This window comes from Pogonomyrmex barbatus, unplaced genomic scaffold (assembly GCF_055798465.1).
Source record: "Pogonomyrmex barbatus isolate J1 unplaced genomic scaffold, ASM5579846v1 scaffold8, whole genome shotgun sequence".
Taxonomy (NCBI): Eukaryota; Metazoa; Arthropoda; class Insecta; order Hymenoptera; family Formicidae; genus Pogonomyrmex; species Pogonomyrmex barbatus.
In genome coordinates, this window is record NW_028297182.1 from 1,004,199 (window position 1) to 1,030,059 (window position 25,861).

General features: G+C 33.7%; 4 protein-coding genes across 9 annotated transcripts; 1 reads left to right on the plus strand and 3 right to left on the minus strand.

Annotated features, from left to right (window-relative positions):
- Positions 1 to 56: 56 nt before the first annotated feature.
- On the minus strand, positions 57 to 9,092 carry LOC105427113 (uncharacterized). The gene is made up of 5 exons (XM_011638706.3): positions 8,735 to 9,092; positions 7,414 to 7,638; positions 5,988 to 6,137; positions 4,636 to 4,855; positions 57 to 3,947 (listed from the first exon to the last, which is right to left on the minus strand). Exons 1-5 carry the CDS (start codon positions 9,014 to 9,016, stop codon positions 3,628 to 3,630), a joined length of 1,197 nt encoding a protein of 398 aa, XP_011637008.2. The 5' UTR covers positions 9,017 to 9,092; the 3' UTR covers positions 57 to 3,627.
- A 379-nt stretch (positions 9,093 to 9,471) lies between these two features.
- On the minus strand, positions 9,472 to 10,976 carry RpL31 (ribosomal protein L31). Of its 2 annotated transcripts, none has more exons than XM_011638687.2 (3): positions 10,900 to 10,976; positions 10,231 to 10,458; positions 9,472 to 9,664 (listed from the first exon to the last, which is right to left on the minus strand). In XM_011638687.2, exons 2-3 carry the CDS (start codon positions 10,449 to 10,451, stop codon positions 9,514 to 9,516), a joined length of 372 nt encoding a protein of 123 aa, XP_011636989.1. In that variant the 5' UTR covers positions 10,452 to 10,458; positions 10,900 to 10,976; the 3' UTR covers positions 9,472 to 9,513. The 2 variants fall into 2 exon arrangements, with proteins under 2 accessions (XP_011636989.1, XP_011636997.1); XM_011638695.3 differs by having other exon boundaries at positions 10,813 to 10,944.
- An 841-nt stretch (positions 10,977 to 11,817) lies between these two features.
- Positions 11,818 to 21,543, plus strand: tho2 (THO complex subunit 2-like protein). 4 transcript variants are annotated; one of them, XM_011638733.2, is made up of 28 exons: positions 11,818 to 12,082; positions 12,217 to 12,260; positions 12,844 to 12,935; positions 13,035 to 13,148; positions 13,322 to 13,437; positions 13,513 to 13,643; positions 13,805 to 14,184; positions 14,359 to 14,537; positions 14,702 to 15,294; positions 15,392 to 15,626; positions 15,711 to 15,828; positions 15,928 to 16,090; positions 16,178 to 16,359; positions 16,532 to 16,816; positions 16,930 to 17,042; positions 17,117 to 17,312; positions 17,490 to 17,618; positions 17,796 to 17,924; positions 18,064 to 18,321; positions 18,419 to 18,570; positions 18,745 to 18,877; positions 19,021 to 19,126; positions 19,268 to 19,308; positions 19,381 to 19,494; positions 19,610 to 19,670; positions 19,793 to 19,854; positions 20,712 to 20,776; positions 21,348 to 21,543. In XM_011638733.2, exons 1-28 carry the CDS (start codon positions 12,018 to 12,020, stop codon positions 21,376 to 21,378), a joined length of 4,287 nt encoding a protein of 1,428 aa, XP_011637035.2. In that variant the 5' UTR covers positions 11,818 to 12,017; the 3' UTR covers positions 21,379 to 21,543. The 4 variants fall into 4 exon arrangements, with proteins under 4 accessions (XP_011637035.2, XP_011637044.2, XP_011637053.2 ...); XM_011638742.2 differs by having other exon boundaries at positions 19,384 to 19,494; XM_011638751.2 differs by having other exon boundaries at positions 21,305 to 21,483.
- On the minus strand, positions 21,474 to 23,862 carry LOC105427119 (uncharacterized). 2 transcript variants are annotated; one of them, XM_089084072.1, is made up of 4 exons: positions 23,618 to 23,862; positions 22,689 to 23,358; positions 22,337 to 22,476; positions 21,474 to 22,169 (listed from the first exon to the last, which is right to left on the minus strand). In XM_089084072.1, the coding sequence occupies exons 1-4, from the start codon at positions 23,650 to 23,652 to the stop codon at positions 21,704 to 21,706; spliced, it is 1,311 nt and encodes a 436-aa protein (XP_088940198.1). In that variant the 5' UTR covers positions 23,653 to 23,862; the 3' UTR covers positions 21,474 to 21,703. The 2 variants fall into 2 exon arrangements, with proteins under 2 accessions (XP_088940198.1, XP_011637021.2); XM_011638719.3 differs by having other exon boundaries at positions 22,346 to 22,476; positions 23,618 to 23,831.
- Between the last annotated feature and the right edge of the window lie 1,999 nt (positions 23,863 to 25,861).

Genomic DNA, 25,861 nt, shown 5'->3' on the forward strand with positions numbered 1-25,861 from the left:
ATATTACGTTTTCATAGAGAATATTCGAAAGATGGGGTATAAATTTATGAAAAATGTTTTTTTTTTGCAAAGAGATAATTTTATTAACATTCATCGTTATAAAATACGTTGGATTGCAATGCATTTAATTTATTTAAGGCTATGCCCTGTACTTTAACAACGAGTACATTAACGTCGTTCCACTTTTAACTTTTGATGCTTTTATACATAAGCGATTTTACTACAAAAAGCGATTAGGGATCGGTAACAAATTGAATCTTTAATAGAGTTAACATTACCAAAGCTATATATAATAATAAACTACGTGAGCTTCTGGTAGATCCGACACGATAGATTACCATCGATAATAGTAAAATCGATATATATTTAAAAAATAGATTTATAATAAAATAAATAATTTGTAGGATTTTTTTCATATACATTTCCTATAATTTACATATTCTGATTGAATTTACTAGAATTTACTAGAATATATAGATAGTTAAGCGTGATTAATTATTGTGAATTAATATATATTTATAACTATACAAAAATATTCTACATTTTTATTCTGTTATATATAAATTTTAATAATAGATCGAATTAATTTCAAATGGATTATTTGTTAACAAGAATATTATAATCGAGATGTAATTATCAAAGTCATGCAAATCAAGAAGGGAGTAATTTCTTTTCAACAAAACCTCGTTGAAAAGAAAAAAATGGTTTCGAATTCATTAAAGAATCTATCATTAAAATTATACTGTCTGCTGATCGTCCTGTGCATAAATCTACGATCTTAAATTATCATTATTAGAGTCTTTAATTACGTAATGAAACGACGTCTCCGTATCGATTGTCTCAACAGGTGAGCGTACACTTCAAAATACTTGCAAATTGCATTTTAACAGCTCGCATGCGCTGTATACGAAAAGAAAAATTCGAAAGCGAAACAACATTTTTGAACCTCGTCGATCCTCTTGATAGCCACAATTTGATTTAACATTCTTAGATTAATGAAAGCCACTTAATTACTTATCACATCGAGCATTGTTGTTATTTAACCCTGTGCGCTATGTCAAATATCGATACTGTGGAACGTACGTTATTTTATACACCATGAGCTTGCGCGAGCAATAATTTCACATTAAATTACATAAAATGCGATTAAACTAATTGAATAATGTTGATTAAGTAAATCGTTTCTCAACAGTAATTCCACATGTGATCGATCAATGAATATTTTTATCGTTTTGTATAATATTATATAAGATTCTACAGAAGTGAGAATCTAATGTAAAAAGATAAAACCATGTTTTCTTGATTTAATTTACACTTTAATTACATTCTATTTCTCACGTTTGAGAAAGCGAGGTACTAATCAGTCGACTATGAGCGAAAAAGTACTCTTTTATCTTCTATCTGCAACAATCTATCCGAAAAATAATTTCTGCTTTGTAACAATCTATTTTTAATATATTCTAGCAAATTAAGAGTCAACAGGATCGAATTACAAAAATCGCTGTAAATTTGCTTAGAATCGCTATTAAACTAGAATCATCACGCAATAATTTGCGTACCTGAGAGCTCTCCCTCGAATAGTCAATATTATTTTGTTAACAATCTCATCATACATGGAGATCAGGTATTTTTATTTGGCGTGCTAAAATCGCTGTAACAACATTCGAAGCAATTACTACGTTGATCTAAGGATTTTTCCCCAATCTGATTGATTTATTTCATTCGTTTCTTTTTTTCTGTTATATTGGGGAATAATAGAGGCGTGAAAGATTTTCATCATTTTTTAAATTATCGTTGACAAGGTAGCGAAATATAAAGCTTTGATGTAATTATGCTCAACTAGTTGTTTTTCTATACGATAATGATTATCAAATAGTCTGGCAGACTTTAGATGTAGCATATGTATTTGCGTCTGTTCTATGTTGATAGTGAAAGATTCGTGGTAATTGTCACTTTCAAACGAATGCCTCTCTTATATTATTTATGTAATCGATAATTAAAGACTTCGTTATGTTCAATTTGCCCTAGAACAATTAAGCTAATTCAGTTATTTAATATCAGTTGCTTAATTGTTATTCAATTATTTAACAATTCTTATTTAACAATTAACCAACTTATTCTGTATTTAGCTTTAAACTCAAAATGCGAATATACACGGAGCTAAATAACTTTTCTCGTTTCTCATTCTAACTTTAGAATTTATCATATAAAATCGCACAAATTTTCCTTTTCGACTGTCTCTTTTTTAAAAATTCTTGGAATTAAGTCTCGTAGATCTCATCCGGCTGTTTTCGGATTAACAAGAACACTTCTGAGCAGCTTAATACGTTCTGATTGTAATATTTTTCACAAGTTTTCCAGATTCTTCCAGATTAATCTCTGGGGAATACTAATCCTAGCTACCTGATAGGAACATTCGTTAACGCTAAAAATGCTAGGAAATTCAAACCTCGTTCCGTAAACCATTAATTTTTAGTATAATAGGACGGAAAGGTGCGTGCAAAGTATCATCTTCTTGCTAGGCGCAATTCATCACTTTAGGCTTTTCAAATTTATCTTATATAATTACAACTGAGAGTTGTCCTTGAACGAGTGCCATTTTTAAACCGACGTACAAAATGGATAGAGCTTCTGTGGATGTTCTGAACAACCCTAGCTTTCACTTTGCACGTGATATGCAACGAATAATCAGCAAATAAACTTATAAAATTTGAAAATAAGTTACAAACTGTCTTTCGATTGCTTCGATTGCTTTCTTTCCTAAATTGGAAATAAGTACAGCTATTCTAAATTTGAGCTTCTATTATAGTTTATTAAAGACAGTGACGTAACTCTTTAAAAAATAATTTTCATGCGCACAAAAAAGAAGAAATTAAAAGAAAAAGTCAAGAAAAAACGAAATATTTACACTACTCTCATATTAATTAGTCTTTTTTTAAAATTTTAACAAAATTTTGATTGTATGATCGCACTCTTGAAGTATTTCTTCAATTTCTTCCTTTCTTATTTTACTTATTTTTCTTGTTCTAAATGTCCTGCCTTTCTGTCTGGCGGATTACTTTTTTATCATGTCAGACTCATAAATGAACGAAAAGTTACACCACTGTCAATAATTACATCGCAGATTGTGCTCGATTGATCTAATTGTATTACAAATTACCAGCTATCATGATGAAGCTCGGTACATCTTTGATTATCACTGCTTTTGCAAGCGGTAGCTGAAATCTGGCAGTAAAACTTGGTGACCGATATTTCTATGGAAAATTTACGATCGAATTGAGATAAACTTGCATTAAACAATAAGATAAAAATACCTTTCCAATAATTAATCGATCGCTTAATGAATTTATGAGCAATTCAGCTAGCGCGCTGACATCTAATCATATTGAGTTATTTTTAAGAAATTACTTTTCCGAAATTTTTTAAAAGATGCGCGTTAACGAATTAATAAAAGACTTCTGAAAGTTCCGCTTTTATCAACAGAAATAAATATCGGTCATCGCGTTTCGCATGTCCGAAGTCTTTGATTTGCGGCGCGTGAAGGGTCGGTCTTTCTTTATCCTTTTTTCTTCAACGTCCGGCCCATCGCGCGCAGATACAGAGAAGGCATTTCGCACGGCCGTGATATTATTGGCCGGAGCTGACGGACATTGTGTCACTGGCGGTGGACGCGGTGTCCGACAACGGAGGCGGTAACGACGGTGGTGGCAACGACGGTGTCGTCGATCTCAGCAGCTCGTATTGCGCCCGTGGCACCCGCACGGTGGGCGGTGACAACATTACGTTCATATTCTCGGGCAACGGCGGAAATACATTGTTTTGAAACTGACCGGACACGTTGCCCACCGGCTCGTAGTTTGCCACCACGATCACCTTGCCGCTTCTGCTGCACGCCTTGCCGACCCCGAAGTAACGGCTTCTTGCCCATATCAGTTGGGTGAAGTGACCTAGAATGATATCTTTTTGTGTCAATCGTTCTTAATGATTCAAATAATTTAATTAGATGTATTACAATTCAAGATTACCTATGCACATAAAATTAACACGGTGAATACCACGTTAATCACTAGTGACAGGCATTATTTAATTCAATATAGTTTCAAAATAAATGAAACTCGTAGATAATAATATTTGTAATTATGCAGCTAATAAACATATTTATAAGTATTTATTAATATTTTTGTTTTTTATTACACAAATTTAAATAGATGTACATACATGGACAGGGAAATAAGGCGAATTAGATTTAGCACTCAAATATGTGTTAATACTCATAAAATAAGTTAGAGTTAAATAATATAATGTTTAAGACTGTGATCTTTATTATAAATACTATATAAATTCTATTTCTATCAGTATAGATTAACTTTAATTTCAGTTTATTTTAATTTTTATCTTTTTCTAAATCTTTTTTTTTTTTATATCTATTTCTATCACTATAAATTAATTTCAATCTCGAGTCAACTTATTCTTTATTCTGTTTTTAATTCTAATGTTCATTTCTACCAATGTATAATTTAATTTTAATCTCGAGGTAAATTAATCTTTATTATTTTCTAATTCTTAATAGAGAAAATTCTCAGTTGATAGAAAAATGCACAATTCCATTAAAGACTGTTTTTCTTTTTTCTTTACCCGCATTTACGTTGGCGTGAAGAATATCTGGTTCCTTGAGGAAGTCGTACTGTTTCACGGCGGAGTACCAGTAGGCCGCGACCTCCTGTCCCGTGATGTCGCCGGGTACCGCGCCGCCGGGTCGACAATAAAGGTTGTGACCTACGTTCCGATCATTCCGATAATAGAACGTGTTCGTGTGCGCCAGGTGATTCGCCCAAGATTGAGCGTACTCGCACAACTGTAATGTCGAAGAATAGCATGTAAATACACGAAAAGAACAAATTTTGCGGAGATATCTAAAAATTTGGCCAGATATAGATCTAGAAAAATAAATTTTATTGGACCACCAAAATAATTAATATAACGTAAGAAAATAAAAACTGTAAAGAGTTAATTACGTACGTATATTCCTGAAGATATATCTAATATGTAATTAACTTTCTACAGTCTTTATTTTCTAACACCTAAAATATGGAGCCACATAACTCCATTCACACAGAATGATCAAGAGATTTTTAATTACACCTTTCCACTTTGATGTATTAGGTAAATCCCCACATTACCAATTATACCACTACTTCGATGTATTGGCTAAATTCCTTCTGACGAGGTAATAGGGGAATCTTACTTCTGACAATTATAGAATCCGGAATCTTTCGTTTTCTAAACGACACTAACATGACACTTAGTCTGCATGACCATGTCGGCTCCGATGTAATTATTTATATATTCCCAAACTTCTATTAATACCTAATTGACCTTTTACAATCTTTATTTTCTTATAGTAGAATGTTTAAATTAGTTGCTAGAATATCAAAAATTTTTTTCGAAGAATAAAATAATCGCTCAGGAAGCGAGATCCAGACGATTTGATTTCTGACTGTAATAATGTAATTTTTCGCAATAAGAATTTCGTGGGAGAGGGGAAGGGAGGTATATATAATCGATTTTTAAGATGGATTATCGATTTAAGAATACAGCTTTGAGCTGTTGCGTTGAAAGTCTATTAATAAGTAACAGCACGTATAATTTGCGATACTAAGCAATTGTTCCGAATTTATAGATATAAATTCAATTAAGAAAAAATAGAAAATTATAAGCACCTAAGATCCTGTTTGTCGAGCGACGCCACTTATTTATCCCATTGTTTGAAAAATTTTTTTCAATATCATCATCATGTTTAAACGTCCTGTGTAATAATTTTGAATTTTGGTCCTGAAAAAAAAAAATTATTTCCAGATGTGTATTTGGCCAAATGTCTATTTTAGATACTTCAACAAAACCGTTCTTTTCATTTCATTTAAATTTGCGGCACGGCTCTTGGACGTTTTCGTGCCCTTTATCTTTATCGTGCTCCTGGCAGTTACTACCTGGGGTGACATGGTCAACGGGGGTGCGTTGTGCCGTTGCCGATAGACGTTGTGCCAGCAAAGGCACTCGGTGATGAATTCGCTGTCGCGCCAGTCGGTCACTAAGTCGTTGCTATCATACATGATACTCATCGGTCGGTTGCTGAGTATCTGCAAGAAAGAATATAAATCGTGATCGTGATACGTGATATAGGGCTACGCGATATATAATTCCGTCTACGATCTACGATCTACGTTGCACGCGACGTCGTAACGCAAATGTTCGTCCTTGCGTTTCGCTTTTCACGCTCGGCCACTCGGCCAGCTTCTGGCTTCTCTGGGTCATTAAATACCAGAATCTCGAGATTTCTAAAACCGCGGATCCCGCGGATTCTTTCCAATTCCCACGAATTCCCGAACTCGCCGAAAAACCCTTGAAACCCACCCGTTTACATCTTTGAACCTTCAACCTATCGTGCAACTCTTGAAATTATCAGATATCATTTGAAATATCACGATATCGTAACACGAATGCCATGACCTTTTAGACCCTTCTGGACTCTCTTCGATTATCTCGAGTCGCTGCATTTCTCAAGATTCCTTAAGTGACCACAGTCCCGATATCAATTGCCCCTTTCGCTTTAAAATCTAATGGGACATTCGGGCCTCTCGAGCATCGCCTCGTGTCCATCCCTTCATATCCTGAAGTGAAGAAAGGCTTTTGCTGGGAAAATTCGTCGTTAAGTCAATTCGATTCGATAATAACCCGGAGTCAAAAGTGTAATCAGAAAGTCAACCTGACCGAATGATAGATCAACGATCAAAATCCCAGTTTCCCAGCTGCATTTGCCATGGGGGATCATACATAGGAGCCGAGATGACGGTGCTCCGCTCCTGACTCTAAAGTATCGACCCAAGTACTTTGCGCGCGTGCTCCTTCGCACTTTTGATTTCGTATTCCATTTCGAAAACAGTCGCACATCGGGAAAGCCAAGGACACGACACGAAATTACACTCCGCGAACTTAACGCATATCCGGCACATACATAATCCGTCCGTCTTCGGTCGTCTCCCATCTGAACTTATAATAAGACGCAATCTCACGATCACTGCTACGAATCTCATTTTATATATAATTGTTTTAGAAAGGATGTCAGATTAATCAGATCAGATTTAACAATATGACGTTTTCTCACATTTCTAGAAAATATGCTCGATACAATCTTTTGGAGCTTGCAACAGCTCGGAATACAAATTGTCGACTCATTAGACCGTTCCGACAATTAAGCGTGACTCTCGGAAGGAAAGGAAATACGCGTTAAAGAAAAAGGAAAGGGAGAAGAAAGAGATTTAATCGCAGATTTAAACGAGCTTGTCGCGAATTGAATTTTTTTCAAATGAACGAGGCGTTATCTTTCTGAGCGTACACGCGATTTTCATTACCTACCTTCTTCAGAAGTTTCGGCCGATTGTCTAGCTGTTGTGGGGTCAGTTCGTAGTTTATTGAAGGGGTAGGTACGATCGAATCGGAAATTCGGTCCGCCTTGTACAATTTGCTTTGCTCTACCCTCTTCCTGAGGTTCTCCAAAGCTACTGCCTCCTCGCGCTTCCTGGAGGGCGGCCAGTTTGCGCTCGAGGTGTGGATCATGGTGATTCCGGCACATGGTGAATCCTGACGGAGGAAAACCCCCAAAATTAACAAATATTCAGATCGATCGAGATCTTAATAAAGATATTACTCATCATAATCTTTACGAATATATGCCATGAGATGTAAATATTTAGAGAGAGCCTCCGAAAATTTCTTTTACACTTTCCAAAAATTACGATTTAAACAATTCCGGTAAATAATTAAGAGACATATCGATATTATAATTTTCTACTCAATAACATAAATGTAATAAATATATAATAATCACATTATAATTTTTCACTACGACAATGATATTCATTTAATTCACAAATTTCTTTTTCCTCATTTTTATTCGTGAATTATGATTAATGAATGTAATTACATTACATTGAATAGGAAATTAGTTGATCTTAATTGGGATTACAGAAAAATTTACAATAAAACAGTTTATAAGATTTATAATAAACATATAAATTGATAGTCGAGAAAAACTCTTGCAAGTACAATTTTCTATCCAACTTCTGAATCGTAAATAATTAATTCAATATAATTTAATATAAATAAATATCAATAGCAATAAATATTCATAAATTACGATTAATTCATTAATCATAAGTCACGAATAATGGCAAAAGAAATTAACGTGAATGTCGTGTCGTAGTGTAAAATATATATGCAACACGTTTTGATATGTGATTGATATAACTTGTTAAACAAAATCTTCAAAGACTATTTAGCATTTATGTAATCTTGTGTAATATGGAACATCGTGATACACAATTTAAAAAGTAACACTTCAATTGATTAAAAAAAAAAAAGTGATTACGGCACGTAGATTGATGCACAAATGTAAAAATTATTTTCTCTCCTAGATTCGTAAATCGAGAGAAAAATCGAGAGGGATAAATATATATCTTTGAGATTCCGCTTCCTCCCCTCCCCCCCCCCCTCCTCCACCAAGACGATCTTCCGATCTCGAGACACGCGTCAGCATCTATCGGAATTTCTGATTAGCGAGGAAGTGTCAGCTCTCTCTCTCTCAATTCTGCACTCGAGAAGAAGCTCCTCTGGGTGATTCTACTCCCGTTCAACGAGGGAGATGCAGGCGTCCTCGGGAAGGCCGTCGAGGACCAACCTTGGAGTGATTGCTATTGGAAAAATTGAAGTCCAGTTGCGCGGCTTGACTGAGTAATCGTCGGCTCGCGGGGCATCGGTTGCGATTGATCATCTCCTTCTGCATCGCGTACTCGATGAAGTAGCTCTCGTAGCACTCGGACGCATTGTCGCGCTGCGGCAGGAGCTCCGCCGTCTCCTCCGCAGTGCCGTACTCGCGGCCGCTCATCTCGCGCAGCTCCATCGCGGGCGGCGCGCCTCGCACCTCACGCTGCGATCCGCGACCGTGCCAGACCAAGCGCATACTGACCGCGAACTGAATCGCGCAAAACCTGAAGCGCGCGATCTGGCATCTGGCCCGCGGTATCGCGCACTGCGGACGTGTGTCGGATGCGCGCCAAGTTCGCCGCGCACGCGGCCACCCGCCTGCGGAATTTCTCTGGCCCCGAGATAGCGTGTATACGGATCGTTCGAACGTATCAAAAAAATGAGGCTATTCAAGATTGGATATATATTCAAAAATCGTCTTGGCTGATAAAAATTAAAATCGACATAAAAGAGGAAAAATATTCAAAGTCAAAAGAATCCCCCACTGCACTAGAGAGAATCGATATAAAAAGACCCCGATAATTTAGACATCTTTCATAATAATTCCTATGAAAGTTTATAGAAATAGAAATAAGGAATTATAAGGTTTTATGTGCGTGTCTAGTCTGTGATATATATATAGAGTATAAAACGTATATCGAAATGAATACCTTATCTATTTAGTTCATCATTTTTTTATTATATAGAAATACATTAATCTTGACTAGCATCCACATTTTCAGTTTGAAGACCTTTGAAGGATGCAGTCGGTATATACGTAACAAGAGTATACAACTTGTTTGCAGAATCTTCGTCATCATTCCTCCTTCTGCTTAATCTAACACGAACTCTGAATGGAACATTTCTGAAAAAAGAGAAAATAATATATATATATATACTTTAATATATTTATTTATTTGTTCATTCCTATATTTTTCTACATATACAATCAATTTTCTTTGATAAAATTGTATAAAAATATTACATAAAATTGATTATTAAATTTTATTTTATTTTCATGATTATCACTTTCAAATGATTGTTTTATCAGAGATCAGTCTTCTAAAAAAAATTTAATATAAAATTTATCATAAAATTTATATAAATATAAAATTTATTTTTTCTTCAAATAAAACAAAGATTTGTACAAAAAATTTGTACTGAAGTTTCTAATCAAAAACCAAAGAAACGGCAATTATTTTATCATGTTTAACAATAACATTTAAATAATGCAATAATTAAATACAATCAAATCAATATAATTTTAATTTCTTTATTTATCTGTTCAATCTTATTTTTATTATTTATATATTTTTTAGTATAAATTACCATACAAAATTTACTATATAAAAATTACATATTCAGATAAATTAGAATCAAGAAATCTCTATAAGCAAGCTTGAAAATTCTTCAAGTTTAATTGCAGATTACCTGATGCCCTTGGACCATAGTTGTTTGTTGAGACGTGTGTCTATCCTCACATCGGGCGTTCCCATCTGTTTCTCCGCAAACTTCCTAATCTCCTTGATGGCTCGTGGAGCACGTTTTTTAAATCCAACACCATGGAGACGCTTGTGAAGATTCACGGTATATTCACGAGTCACCACCTCGTTGATGGCACTCTTTCCCTTCTTCTCAGAAGATTTAGCCATTTTTCACCTATAATTATAAAATTGTATCATCATAAAAACAAACTTATACATATGATGTTATATATGATTATGTATACACATAACCATATCTAAACAAATATCTTATGGAAGATATTTTGCGGTAGAACGAAAATGACTTTAATTCAACAGAATAAAAGTGAGTATCAATTTCGAGATGCAACGAATACTAATGCTATCTAATTCAGTTATAGTTATCAATCAAACTGATGCATTACAGCATTAATCGAATAAGTGTCATAATGAGAGACAACGCAACCGTCACGTGTTCAACGCCGATTAATGACGGAAGAAATCAAGTATGATAATTATTTTGATATTAATTCACGAGAGAAAGACTTACTGATCAATATTTTATAAAAACTAAATACTCGCAAATGACATAGGATAGGATGTTTGAGGATTACAATTTACGATAAATAATCGCTACCTCCTATCCAAGCACGGTACACGGGAAAGAACCAGACGCTTCCTTCTCGTGCTATAATTCCTAAAACCATTCGATTATATCCTTTATGCGTCGTTCACACGATCCGCGACTTTCTTTATGGCTTCTGCACATAAAACGCGGGAAGTGATGGAAAGTGATATAAAAGTGGTAAATTGATTGATTACTGCATCAAACATTACCACAGCTTATGTACAAAAACCATTAAAACCTTCTCATGCATCGCTCATCGCTCATTTTTAGTATCAAAATAGGTCACGCGATGAAAATTGATGCAAATGGAATGGTCAATTTTGATGATGTCTTTTGATCTATTTTAATTGTGTTCCATTTAACGCTCATAACATTCTTAGAATCATTTTCTTTGTTATTCAAATTATTATTAAAGAAGAATAATGCCCGATTCCACCAACGATTTATTTACTCTTCATCTTTTTCTAATTCTTAGACTAGAAAAAGATAGAAGAGTAAGTTGAACCGAGATTAAAGTTAATCTACGTTGATGGAATTAGGCATAAATGATGATCGTGAGCGTTAAATAAAACTTTTAATGTTAAAAATGAGCGCTGAACGATGCATGAAAAAATATCTTTAGCCACTTCTGTACTCGCGTTTTGTTCTCTCTCGCTTTCTTTAACGCTCAGACTATATACATCTCGCTTAGATGCAAAAACACAAGCAACAAATCTATATTTTTTTTTTTTGTAGCTGATTATAAATTAATATACAATATACTTAAAATAAAGTAGATATATATTTGAAGCTTGACAAAAAAATGAGATAGAAAGTTTGAGTGTACTCAACCCGGTGCAAGTGTAGAAAATAAAGCTTTATTGCCCGTGAGCGATTCCCGATTGGCTGCTGCCACTCCAATTTCACATGACGCGTACTCGTCTACTCATCTACGCGCCGTTACATCGTGGCTTCGGGGACGCTGTTTTGCTACTAGCTTCACACAGTGGCGAATCCAAGGGGAAAAATACGTTCTCTCTCTCTCTCTCTCTTTCTCTCTCCGTTAACCTGCGATGTCGAGTTGATTTTTAATAATCCCGGTTCACGCTCGTAGTTCCATTTTTTTAAACGGAGCCGGAGCGCTAAATATGGCCAGCAAAGTATGGCATACAGAATTGTGGAAGTCTTGGGATAAGCACGGAAAAAACGATTTGTAAGTGGTGTTGTTAGCGCGTCGCCTGGTCGACGCGATCGACACGGTGCATTGCTGGTCGCGAAAACACTTATCTACTCCCGTTAAACTCGCTCTTCCGAAGACTTAATTTGTCAATTCACGACTGTTTGCAGCCTCAAGCTAATCAAGCACAAATTTAAGGAAGGCAACACACCAGGTAATAACACCGCGAATCTACTCGGGTTGCGTACTGAACCAGCATGCCGATCCGCATCATTGTCATTCATCGCGAACGAGCATGAATCCCTTTCATATCCTCGGTGCCTTAGCATGCGCATACGCTAACATGTAACATTCGCTTCAGTATTTCAATATTTTATATATTTTCTTGATTTCTTGATGATAATAGTGTAATTATCAGTTCTTTATCTATCTATTTGTCAACTAAGTACTTCTGTATTGATAAAGATCTGAATTCTTGTGATGTAATCTATCATGAAATTTGGATCTCTTATTTTTGTTCAGTTTTTTCTATATATATCGCATCTCTTTGTTAGATTGTTATATGGAGCTTATGTGATAAATTTTACATATTGATGACAATTTTTATACTTACTTTTTTTATATAGAATTTGCAAAGCAATTTGCCGATAGAAATTAATGGGATACACGATATTTATCTTAAGCTTTACTGCTTCTCCATGTGCATATATACTATTTTGTATTTAGATCATATTTTTTGTATAGCTGTCTTTGGTATTATATGTTATCATGAAAGATTTTTATCTGTTTTCTTATAGAATGGAGACGTGGATTATACGAATTAATATCGAATGGAATCCATGGGAACATAAAAAAGGACAGTGTAATTCAGACATTAGGTGAACTCATGGTATGACAATTCTTTTTGTTATCATAAACTTTATATAATATTGTCAAAACTAAATAGAATGTTATATTAATTGTATTAATATATTTAATTTATTTGTAGAGTTTTGATGTTTCCATACTATTGGCAATAGTAGATATATTTACTTTAATTGATGCAGAAGCTCATAATGAAGAAAGAAACAACTTTTATTATATAGTCAAAGAATCTGAGAAGGTATACATTTACTTGTCTATCTTCAAAGATATTGCAAAGTTATATAATGAAGGAGAAATATTTAAGAAGATAAAACAGTTTTTAAAGTTTTAGAATTAAAATTAGCATATCTTTTTAATCACTTGAGATCAAGTTCTAATATATTGCTTTAATTGTTTGTTTGTTCCCCACAGTTTTTAACCGATAGAATATTGAAAGAACGTTTAGAAATTGAAACTTTACAAGATGTAGGGACACTGAAAAACAAAAATTTTCAAACTAAGTTTATAAAAGTAAAAACGAAATTATAGTGAGTATTTCCCAATCCATATACTCAAATTTATAGTGCGAACAAGTTTTTCATAGCTCGTTTGCCTTCTTGCAGTTATAAGCAAAGGAAATTTAATTTATTTCGTGAAGAAAGTGAGGGTTATTCTAAGCTCATTGTAGAATTAAATCAAGAACATCCAGACAGTGATGTGGCCTCGACATTGGAAATCGTTAAGTCCCTTATCGGTACGAATATTAATGGTTTTTACTGTGAATGAGTGATATAAAATATCACTCTTTTCGGGAAGACTGTACAAACGTTACAAGGATTCTGTAATTCTTTCAAAAATTTATATATATATAAGTCGACAGTGACAGAAGAAGAAGTCATCTTATTGTCCTTACAGGTTATTTTAATCTTGATCCTAATAGGGTACTCGATATCTTATTAGAAACTTTTGAAAATCGACCACAAGATGATGCTCTATTTATTCCCTTAATACGTTCATATATGAGCGATCAGGAAGTACTTTGTGAAGTGTTAGGGTTTAAATATTGCTCTACTATCAACGCTACGCCATTCTCATTACAAAAGGTCACCGCGCTTATGCTGCAACATGGCGTAATCAAATTGGATGACATATTACCTTGGCTAATGCCAGACGATAAAACTATCATATCAGATCATGAGCAGGTGATGAAGCAGGCTAAGGAATATGTGCGAAAATTAAGCGTGATCTCAACGAAAGACAAGGAGGATGTTGTGGAGGAAAAGGATACTACACAAGTAATGAGACAATAGAAATTTGAAGAGAATTTGAAAAGAATTATTCATTATGTTGCAAGTTTAAGTTTAGCCGATTTATTTAATAAAAAATTAATATTAAAGGATATTTTTATTTAAATACAATAATTCACAAATTAATTTTCTAAAGGTAAGATATTACTAATCTCTTTTAAGGACAAGTATGCAAGTAATCAAAAATTTGGATTATGTGAAGCTCTTCTGGAAATTGGAGCTTGGGAAGTGGCGCAAAATTTATTCAATCGTTTGCCAGACTACTGTCTTACGGATCAACGTCCTATAGCTCTAGCATTGTGCAAAATGATTCAGGCTCTTATCGAACCTGTATACAGAAAGTAAGTTATTGGCCAATCTCTATATCTTAAATAATAGTAAAATGTACTTATATTATTGATTAAAATCTACATGCTACAAATTAACGATAATAATTATCAATGTTTGACAATTGTTTATACTAATCTTTACAAACTGTCTTAAGTTTTTAAAATTATTCTCTCAGACACTGCATTGTTTCTCCAAAATTGCCGGGTCGTAAAGTGCCTCCATTGAAGAGTTCTCTCGCGCCACCATCATTATGCGATCTGGAAGACATTCATGATTACTTATTGCCAATGCTGATCGTACTTGGACCGAATCTACATCATGATCCTATTTTAATGTACAAGGTGATGAGATTATGTTACGCCGCTATCAAGCACTGTCCACTCGATGCGAACAAACAATTATTGGATAAGAACTGTAGTCTCTACTATGACGTACTGACGATACTGGACGTAGCGCTGTTACCCTCGCTTTCCTTCATGGATTGCAATTGTTGTGTTGCCGAGGAACTATGGAACATCCTTAAATATTATCCTTATCAGAATCGCTATTGTTTGTATGCGCGCTGGAAGAACGAAACGCCGTTGCAGCACGCCGCGCTATTGCGGAAACGAGCAGATGCTCAGAAGAAAATAAAATCGATTATGAAACGCGTAAGCAAGGAGACAATTAAGCCGGTCGGTCGATCGATAGGCAAGCTTACGCATTCTTCTCCGGGTGTACTATTTGATTACGTCCTCGTACAGATTCAGTTATATGATAACCTAATAGGTATGTATCAAATATATGCATACCTTTTATCGTACCAATCATCTTTTGCAAGAAAAAAAGAAATGATTATAACACATATTGACTGGGTGCGTTATAGGACCTGTCGTGGATTCCTTGAAATATTTGACAAACATCTCGTACGATGTGTTAGGATATTGTCTTGTAGAAGCATTAGCAGGTGCCGATCGAGATAGATTTAAACACGATGGTACTAGTATATCTTTATGGTTACAATCTCTAGCTTCCTTTTGCGGAGCGATATTTAAGAAATATAACATCGAATTAACAGGGTTGTTACAATATGTAGCAAATCAACTTAAAGCTCAAAAGAGGTACGTCCTGGTAAATAAAGGAGATATCACAATAAATTTTTCAATTCGATTTACTGCTGTTTTAATGTACCATTCTATTTTCAGCCTAGATCTATTAATATTAAAAGAAATTGTACAAAAAATGGCTGGTATCGAAGCAGCCGAAGAAATGACGTCTGATCAACTGGACGCTATGGCGGGTGGAGATCTTTTGAAGAACGAGGTAAACTACGATGTGGCATGATGATATTATGAAAAGTCATAATATAACTGACGCAGATAAATTAACATAAAATTAACATAATTAACTATTTCCCTCAAGGCCGGTTACTTTAGTCAAGTCCGCAATACAAAAAAATCCTCGCAACGTTTGAAGGAAGCTCTTGCCGAGCAAGATCTTGCGGTTGCTCTGTGTCTATTAATGGCACAGCAGAAACATTGCGTCGTTTATAGAGAAACAGATAAATCTCATCTAAAACTCGTTGGTAAATGAAATTATGTGCAGAATTTAAGATAAACATTTTTTTTCCATACACATCGTTTCTGGATAATTTAATTTTTTTATATAATAGGCAAATTGTATGATCAATGTCAAGATACATTGGTACAATTCGGGACTTTCCTGGGCTCGACTATGACGGTAGATGAGTATGTAGAACGATTACCCTCTATCCACTCTATGCTTCAGGACAATCACATACACGCGGATGTCGCATTTTTCTTGGCGCGGCCAATGTTCGCGCATGCCATAAATGTAAGCGAATCATACACATGTTCGATTTTTTTTTTATAAAATATTGTTTATATAAATCACTTGTTCGATTTATATATTTAGAAAATATTTGAATAAATTTCTTAACAATTATTGTCAGATCTGACATAGACTTTTATATCTTACATAAATTGATTTTTATTTTCTTTTAAAGATAAAATATGACGCTCTTCGTAAAGCTGATCCAAATTACAAGAAAATGTCTACGGCTATGAAGCAAATGAAGTACGCGGAAGCTGCGCAAACCGTTATGGCACCTGTCGCTCAGTCCGTCAGACCATTGCATCCTTTAAAAGTTTGGGAAGACATATCGCCGCAATTTTTAGTCACTTTTTGGTCTCTATCGATGTATGATTTGTATGTGCCAGTGGAGAGCTATCAAAGAGAAATTAGCAAATTAAAACAACTTGCAGCGCAAACCGCCGATTCCAAAGATATGGTATTCGAATATTACATATTTTATATTATTATATTAATTACAGTACCAGAGAGATAATTTGTTTCAAACTTGTAACTTTCTCGATTTAAACTGGGAATAATGCTGATTTTTAGAATGTTAGTAAAGGAAAGAAGGAACAAGAAAGATATACCACTCTTATTGAGAAATTGCAAGATGAAAAGAAAAAGCAAGAGGAACATGTCGAAAAAGTTTTTGCGTACCTGAGGTAAAATCTTGTAATCTCTTATAATGTTGTAGTTATATAATAGCGATTTTATAACGATTGTAACTGACCTTTAGACAAGAAAAGGATACATGGTTTTTGTCGCGAAGTGCTAAATCTGCGAAAAATGAGACGATAACGCAATTCCTACAGTTGTGCCTATTTCCGCGATGTACATTCACAACTGTGGACGCCATGTACTGTGCAAAATTTGTACATACTATCCACTCCCTGAAGACTGCAAATTTTTCAACTCTGCTTTGCTACGATCGTGTAAGACAATTTTATCTATTCATTAATATATTATGACATTAGAGTGGTAAATTATCATATTTGTATATCAATTAAAGTTATTTTTATTGTATGAAAGAAATCTATAATTTATTATATTTTTTTACAATTATTATTCTATAATTATTTTTATAATAAAATGATTTGGTTCTTTTTCAGCTCTTCTGTGATATTACATATTCAGTCACTTCGTGCACAGAGAACGAAGCAAATCGGTATGGCAGATTCTTGTGCGCCATGCTGGAAACTGTGATGAGATGGCATTCCGAGAAAGCCATATTTGATAAGGTAAGTATTAATACTACAAATTAACATGTCTCAAATTCTTCGAAAAGAATGACTTTAAAAAGAATAATTAATTTTTAGTACAAGATCTTTAGTGTTGGATTTAATTCTTTTCTGTATTCTTATATAATAATCTAGATATATGTTATGAAATATTATAAAATATAACTTTCGCTATAGGAATGCAGTAATTATCCAGGATTTGTGACCAAATTCCGCGTGAGCAATCAATTTTCTGAAGCAAATGATATGGTCGGGTTTGAAAACTACAGACACGTGTGTCACAAGTGGCATTATAAAATCACAAAGGTATTCATATAATTTTCTAAGTACAATTTATATGTGTATGTATATGTATATATATATATATATATATATATCTGAATATATAAATGCTACTTAAACATTAAATGTTCTTATTATCTCGAATTAATATTTTCTTTAACAGGCTATTGTAGTATGTCTTGATTCTAAGGATTATGTGCAAATAAGAAATTCTCTGATAATATTGATCAAAATATTGCCACACTTTCCTGTCTTGGCAAAACTCTCTCAGATTCTCGAACGAAAGGTGGAAAAAGTGAGGGAAGAAGAGCGTGGCCAGCGTCAGGATTTGCATGTTCTGGCTACATCATACAGTGGACAACTGAAAGCTAAAACTCCCAGTATGATACGTGAATCAGATTTCCATCATGTGGGTGATAAGGTAATAAAACAAATCATCTTTTATCATAAAATGTGATATAAAGAAATTACATAAAAGTATTTGAGAAAATTATTAATTATATTTATTCATATAACAGGCCGGGAAAACGCAAGATGCTACAAATAATGAAACGAATGAAAAGGTCAGCAATGGAGTAACAGTGAAAGAAAATAACAACGGAGATACTCGACCGGAAAAAGAAAATAAAGATCAACGAGAAAAGCGAAGTTCTTCAAGTCAAGCGCATCAGTAAGTAATTCTAGAAATATATATATACAGCTATTGCATTGCATTGGGACTTTGCTTTTTTTTCATTTGTTTTACATTACCTATGTAAATAAATATTAAATCTATTAATTGTTTATGGAAATTAATAATAAATAGTAATGTGCGAAAATTTTATGATATTAATTTTTTGAATAGCGAAAACTCTGAGAAGTTTAGAAAGAAAGAAGATAATAAGGATATTTCAGAAGTCTCAAAAGAGAAATATATCAAAAAGGAAGAAGTGAAAGATGATGAAGGATTAGATAAAAAGGATCGCAAATATTATAAGGTATATATCTTATTAATTACGTCGTTACAATCTTATTTATGTAAATTTTTAACGTCTAATATTCTTTATTTTGTAATCGATATCTAAAATTTAAAAAATTTTTTCTGTAATTATACATGTAAATGCAAATTTTATACTTTTAGGACGAGCACTATTATAGTAGTGCTGTAGACAATTTAGATCGAGATCTTTCCAGTGTTTCAAATAGTAGTGCTAGTACGGGTCCTTTACAAGAAGGTCCTGAGAGAGGTTTGTATTATAATTTAAACAATTAAAATTAAATCTTTCTTTTAGCTGTGGAAATATTAAAAAAAAAAAGTTATGTCCCTAGCATTAGTATATATATTTCTACAAAGATTTCCTATTTGCTTAATATAAATTTCTATTCAGTTTCAGATGTAAAAAGAAGAAAAGTAGAGAGCGCGCCGAAGGTAGCTATTCTACGTCGTATATTTTAAGCTTCTTCCATGTTTTTTTCTTTGTATAAGTATTTTTGTATTCAGCAGGAAGGGAGACGCGCTGATGCTGTTCTTGATAAGAAGGAACGTTCCAGCAAAGGAAAAACGCGTGACGAGCAGAAAGAGCTGCGTAGAGAAAAGAAACAGGGACGAAAAAGGGTAATTATGATTATATTGTGATTTAATTATCGCGCGTGATTGTTACATATATCATGTGTTTTAAAACAAATAATTTATCTAAATGTAAAATTACTTATTAAATCTATTGATGTAGGATCGGACGGAAGAATCTATAGTAACCACTGAACAAAAACGGAGAAAAGATGACGAAAGAGGTTTGTCATTATTTTTTCGCTATTATTAAAAAAAATATAGATTTATATATATATATATATATATATATATATATATATATATATCAATGAACATTTATATTGAAATATTATATTTTTTATAGCCAAAAATACGCATCAGAACGGCGACATTCCTGAACATAGAGAAAAACATCATTACAGTAAGGTTAGTAATATTAATCGGTATTTTTGTTGATAATTAAATTCCTTTTAAACGTGTAGTAAAAACTATTTGCTACCCTTTATGTGAATATTGATCTTTGCTCTCGCTATATTCTATAGGTATTTCTTCTGGCTTTTTTATTTTTACTATTTTATAACTCGTTTTTAATATTTAAGACCAATCTGCCAATCCAAAATAATATCTAAGAATAATCCGGTCAAATTATATTTAATCTTAAATTTTATTATTCATACAATTTTTTCATATTTTTTATTATATTTTTTGTACTTTGACATTAATATATTTAATAACATTTCAAAATACATAAGATATATAGAGTAAAGAAGAAAATGTTTTAGTTACAAGAAATATGTGGTATGATTAAATCTATATCAACATTATATAAAAAAAAGAAATATGTTTATAAACATTAATAATTTATAAAACATTTATATTTATAAAAGTTTTATTATTCAAGTATATAAAAAAATATATAAAATATATTTGCAGCTCTGCATCCTGTGAAATACAAATATTTCTGATTTCGTATGCATATTTTATATGCTTCGTTGAAATATATTACACTGTGTATCGTAAGATTTGTCTGACATAAAAATTGCAATAATTTTTTAGTGTTTTCTAATTGATTTTCGTGAAAGTCGAGTTACTTTTAACAATTTTCTATTATTTCATAGTTGATAAAGATGTCTACTTCACATACATTAAAAGGACGAAATGGGCGGCAATAGCAAAAACGAGAAAATATAATTGAGATCGATTACCTTCCCTCGTCCCTGCTTCCCAATATCAGTGCAAGAAACCATGGCATTCGGGAGACTTATTCAGGAATATATTTTCAGGAAAAATCTCCATATGCAAAGGATCGTCCTCATGAACGCGAAGGACGCGAGAGTCGTGATAAACAATATCCTTTTCTATATATTTCTCGTATTAGACTCAATAACTGAGTACAAATCTTATTTTTACTTTTTCTTTACAATTAGTTCATTTTATATAATAATATAAAATAACACTTGTGTGATACATTGATATATTAAATATTAGCTAATTAAGTGTTAAAGTAGTTTATGTATTATATATAGAGTAAATCGTACAATTATTGAGTTAGGTAATATTTTATATGGCATTTTCACAATTTAATTAACAGATATTTTTAACATGTCTATTAACACGCAATTTGTGACCGTAGAAGTTATGTTTGTTAATTCTACAATTTTGTTAATTACGAATTATACGATAATTTAACACTTAATTACATTATTTGTTGTTATCGTTCGAATATTTTATTTACGAAATCTGTAATTTATATACTTTACACTTTTTGACACAAAATATATTGTTATTTTTATTTTATAATTATATTTTTAGTTATCTTTTTTGAAAGAGATGCACTCCTTAACTGCTCAATAACTGTATGATTTATCTTATGCACGAAAAGGCACAAGTGCTCGGTATAATCCTTAATTCAAGTGCACCAGAAGAAGTTCAGATCCGAAACGAAGATGATGTACAACAACGGAAAGGAGCTCGACTTAACATTTTTTATGCTATGTTTGATGTTGCATGTAATAAACGTAGAATTCGAAATAAAGCAAAAAAAATAGTCAGTAATTTGTATATTATATGTTTTAACATCCAATTTTATAAAATAAATTATCTAAGTGTCCGATATTTTTTTGTATGTGTTTTAATTCAGTCTTTCTCCAAGAGTAAAAGAAATCACAATCTTCGCGAGCGATATGTGCGGAATGTAATTTGCAAGATCAATAATTATATGTGCAATAACGATAATAAATATATTGATAAATAATATTTTGAAATATCTTATTCGCTACGAAGAGGTACTGACGAAATTGCAGAAATACTGATCGGCTTTAGAGCTCTCCTCTTCCAGCCGCTTCAATCGCATTTTGGCATCTTGAAGAATATCATCTGTAGAACTACTTTCACTGATGATTGCGTTTGTGTTAACAACCGGCATTTCAATTGCTTGCAACAAACGCACTTCTTCTAGTTGACGTGATAACAGCGCGCTATGTTGCGTAATCCGTTCTATCCTCGAACGTTGCTCTTCCACAAGATTCGCCAGCTCCAGCTTTTCCTTCTGTAGAGTTTTGCACTCATCCATTATCATGTGATCTTCTATATCAGTTTGTACATGTATGTTCTTAAGATTGTTCTGAGCGCATTTGTTCGACATACGTTGTGACATTTCTTTTTGCATTTTAATGAGCTCTCGTTGTAGTTTCTTCAAGCCTCCTTCGAACTTTCGATAACTATCTCGCTCCTTTTGTAATCTGCATAAATTTATTTCGGATAACAATTTTTAAGATTAATATACGTGTGATAAAAAATATAAAAAGTTAAATAGAAATTACAATCATAATTATGTCGTAATAATTATAATTTGACTTTAATTATTTCATAATTACAAAAATAACTTGTTTTCTCTTTCTTTAATAACCTCAAGTACCTGCTAGCTTCTTGTGTTAAGATATTTTGTTTCATAGATAGTTCCATTTCCTTCTGCAAGATACATTGCTCATTACTATCTTTTTTTTCCTTCAATTGTTTTTCTTTCAGTGTCAGGGATTGCATTAAATTCTAAATTAATGAAGAAAAATAATATTAGCGATACAATCAAATAATATAAGATATTTAAATTATTTTTTATTAGGATGTGATCTTTTCTTAAATATAGATGTATAATAGTCTTTAACAATGAAAAAAAAACATCAGAATTCTTATATTAGAATTCAATAAAAAAATGTGTTGTATATGAAATATTTTATGTTATATATGATTGAAGATATTACCTGAGCTTGTTCTACTTTTGTGTTCAATGAACTGAGCTGATGCTTTATAACAAAGGCTTGCTGCTTCAACTTGCTTTCTTTTGCCTTTAATTCATCATCGTACAATTGTTTTTGTTGTATAATCTTTTTTCTCTTTGCTCGTATTCTTGCAACATCTGCAAGATTTGCTTCCAAGATTAAATTAGTTTGCGTTTCCTTGTCATACATGGATTTTCCAGTTGTTGACTGAGACTGAGCATTGGCAATGAGTGAGGCTATCGAACTCAGAATGGATAACAATAACGGTGCTTCACTGTTCATATAATTCGATATAATGTACTGGCCCTCAGGCCTGTTGGGATCGATGCCTAGCGTTTCCAGTGTATGTGCTATATAATCACTTTGCAACTTATTGTGTCTACTACTACTGCCTCTGTCAGCACTGTCAGAGGACTGTGGCACACTGTTGCAAAAATTTACTAAAAGCGGAACTTCGCTAGCAAATATCGACAAGGTGAAGGAGTAATTGTGACTAAACAGATACTCAGCTATTAACATATCATAAACATACTGTTTGGCAGATCTCGCTTCTCTACTTTTACACAGCCTTAGATCCTTACGCTTTAAAGCGTTCACCAAGTTCTGTCGCAGATGCGTCCTGATGTTGGATATGATCCCGCACTTCTCAAACCTGGAGAAAACACAATAGTTAGACGATAAACAAAAATACAGAATCATTCACATTATGACTTAAATACAAACGATGACATTCGTGAATTATAATCGTGAGAGAATTGCGAATTGCATTGCAAAAAATTTCATTGAATTTTGATGATGTTCAGAGCAAGCACTGTTTTTTTTATTATTGGAGATAGATAACCTTGACGAAAATTTTTCACCTCATCGCAAAATCGAATACGATATTATACATGGACTATTTATCTACTCACCATGTATATACGGTGGAGTAATAATCATTATCCATGTCCAAAAAATGCCCGAGGCGGTTATGACAGTTGGACAACAACGAGTATAAATACACAGGACGCTCAAAATTATTGATGCAGATACCCGCCACTTTTGCCCCGTAGATAAAGAAGTATGTTTACCAACACTTTAACACGTTGAATTTACCGAGAATTGATATAGTTGATAATCAATTTGGCCAATAATTAAATTAAATTATAATCAATAAAATTATTCACACAATGATCGGCAGTTGATCTATTAGGAATTATTACTGGCATTAATTAATTAATTAATAAGATTAATTAATAATATTTTAAACAATAATAAATATACAGTTTTTTTTTTTTTTAAACAAGTAATAAGTAAAAAATATCACAAACATTAGTCTCGAAAGACGAAGAATAAGTATCTAAAACCAGGTTGAAAATATATAATTGAAGTATACAGGAGTGCGCGTGAAGAAGTAATAATTCATCAAATTTGTTTACATCTTTACATCAAGATTATAAATTATGTCATGTTATGAAATATATAATACGATACTATGACCTCTTCAAGGAACTTTGATACTTTAATGGTTGCTTTCCGACCTAATGCGATAATGATTGTATGAGAAGATAACACAAGGAGAGCCATTGGATCTTTCTTGGCTTCCAATGATTAACAAGGACAAAATGATACTTGTGTCGACTTGTGTCACTAAATGGAAAGCACCCAATAAATATCGATATTTTTGCTTGGAAAATGTCCAATGACTCTTCTCGTGTTATCTTCTCATGCGATCATTATCGCATTAGGTCCAATGCATAGTGGATGAAATATTAAAAACAAGAATAAATATCAAATGTTAAGATCTATGCACAATATTAATTAATTAGGCGGTGCTAGCTTATTAGCTATTAATTAATTAATAGATGTATCAATTGATGACACAGTTTTCGATAGATTGAAATCTATTGTCTGCGTTATTCTCCGTTATTCCTGTTGCCTATTGTGAACAGACCTTAACATTTGATATTTATTTTTTACGTTGATAAAACACCGGGTGTTACTTATTTTCTTCTCTTGTTCCCCCAATGCCGTCGTATAAAGCGTTGATACTTTATCTCGATATAGCAGTTCAACGGTTGAACGAGAAAGACACGAAAGGAGAGAAAGGGGGAGGGGGAGGTAGAAGAGAGGGAGAAGGACTGATATGGAGAACGGGTAAAATAGATTCATTAGCACGACGCAACTGCAGCTGCGGCCGAGTCGAAACCTCCCGGTCCTGTATATTCTCAGCTTGGTGGTTTCCAACCAGTAATTATTGCCTGAAACCAATGTTGCCCGAAATCTCTCTTATTCTCTCTGTTTCTCATGGTCCGTGGGAGTGATGAAGATCCGAGGCTGAAAGGCCACCGGGGGAATAAAACGGCAACAAAGAACGTCGATTTTCTCCGTTCCTCGGCGAGCGATGAGCCGATTAACCCCTTCGCCGCGCGTTTTCCGGCTGTGAATTTAAATCGGGTTGGCAATACTCAAATCACTCCTCTTTTTATGAAGAAAATGTTATTACTAATTGAAAGTATCGATTTAGACATCATGAAAATTATGAGAATGTATAAATATAATTTTTATGTTCTGCCTATCGCAGGTTTGATATGCGGTCAAGCGTGTTTGACCTTTTCGTTCGTATCGGCGCTCTTTTTGGGATCGGCAATTTTTGGGGAACTCTATTTTTCTTCTCTCAGACCGTGTTGAGAGAAGTTTTTTTTACCGTATTTTTATCTCATTGCGTCGTGGATAAAATCAAAAGCTAACTCTGTGTTTCGCGGATGCACACTCAATCATTATATAATGTGTAGCGCGTAACTAATTATGCTACTCAAATGAACGCATGTAACTAAGAGTTAACAACACCGGCAGGACAAGCCGACCGGGGACAGGGGGTTAGAGAGGAGACCACCCCCGCGCGCGAGGCCCCATGCTTTGGTCGACGGTCAACCTATAGGCATGCCGTAGCGTGTTGCCGGGAACGATTCGCGCGCGTTGCGGCTAGCTGATTAATTAGAACCTCTGCACTCCCTCTCCCTCCTCGCCCCGTTCCACCATCGTCAAGAGAACTCGATGTAATTACGGGCATCGGGCGCGCGCGGTCGCAGAGAGGTGAGGCGAGCGGCGAGAAGAGGGGCGAGAGAGGGTGGGATAGGAGGAGAGATGCGAAATGATTGCGCGGGTTGGCCGCC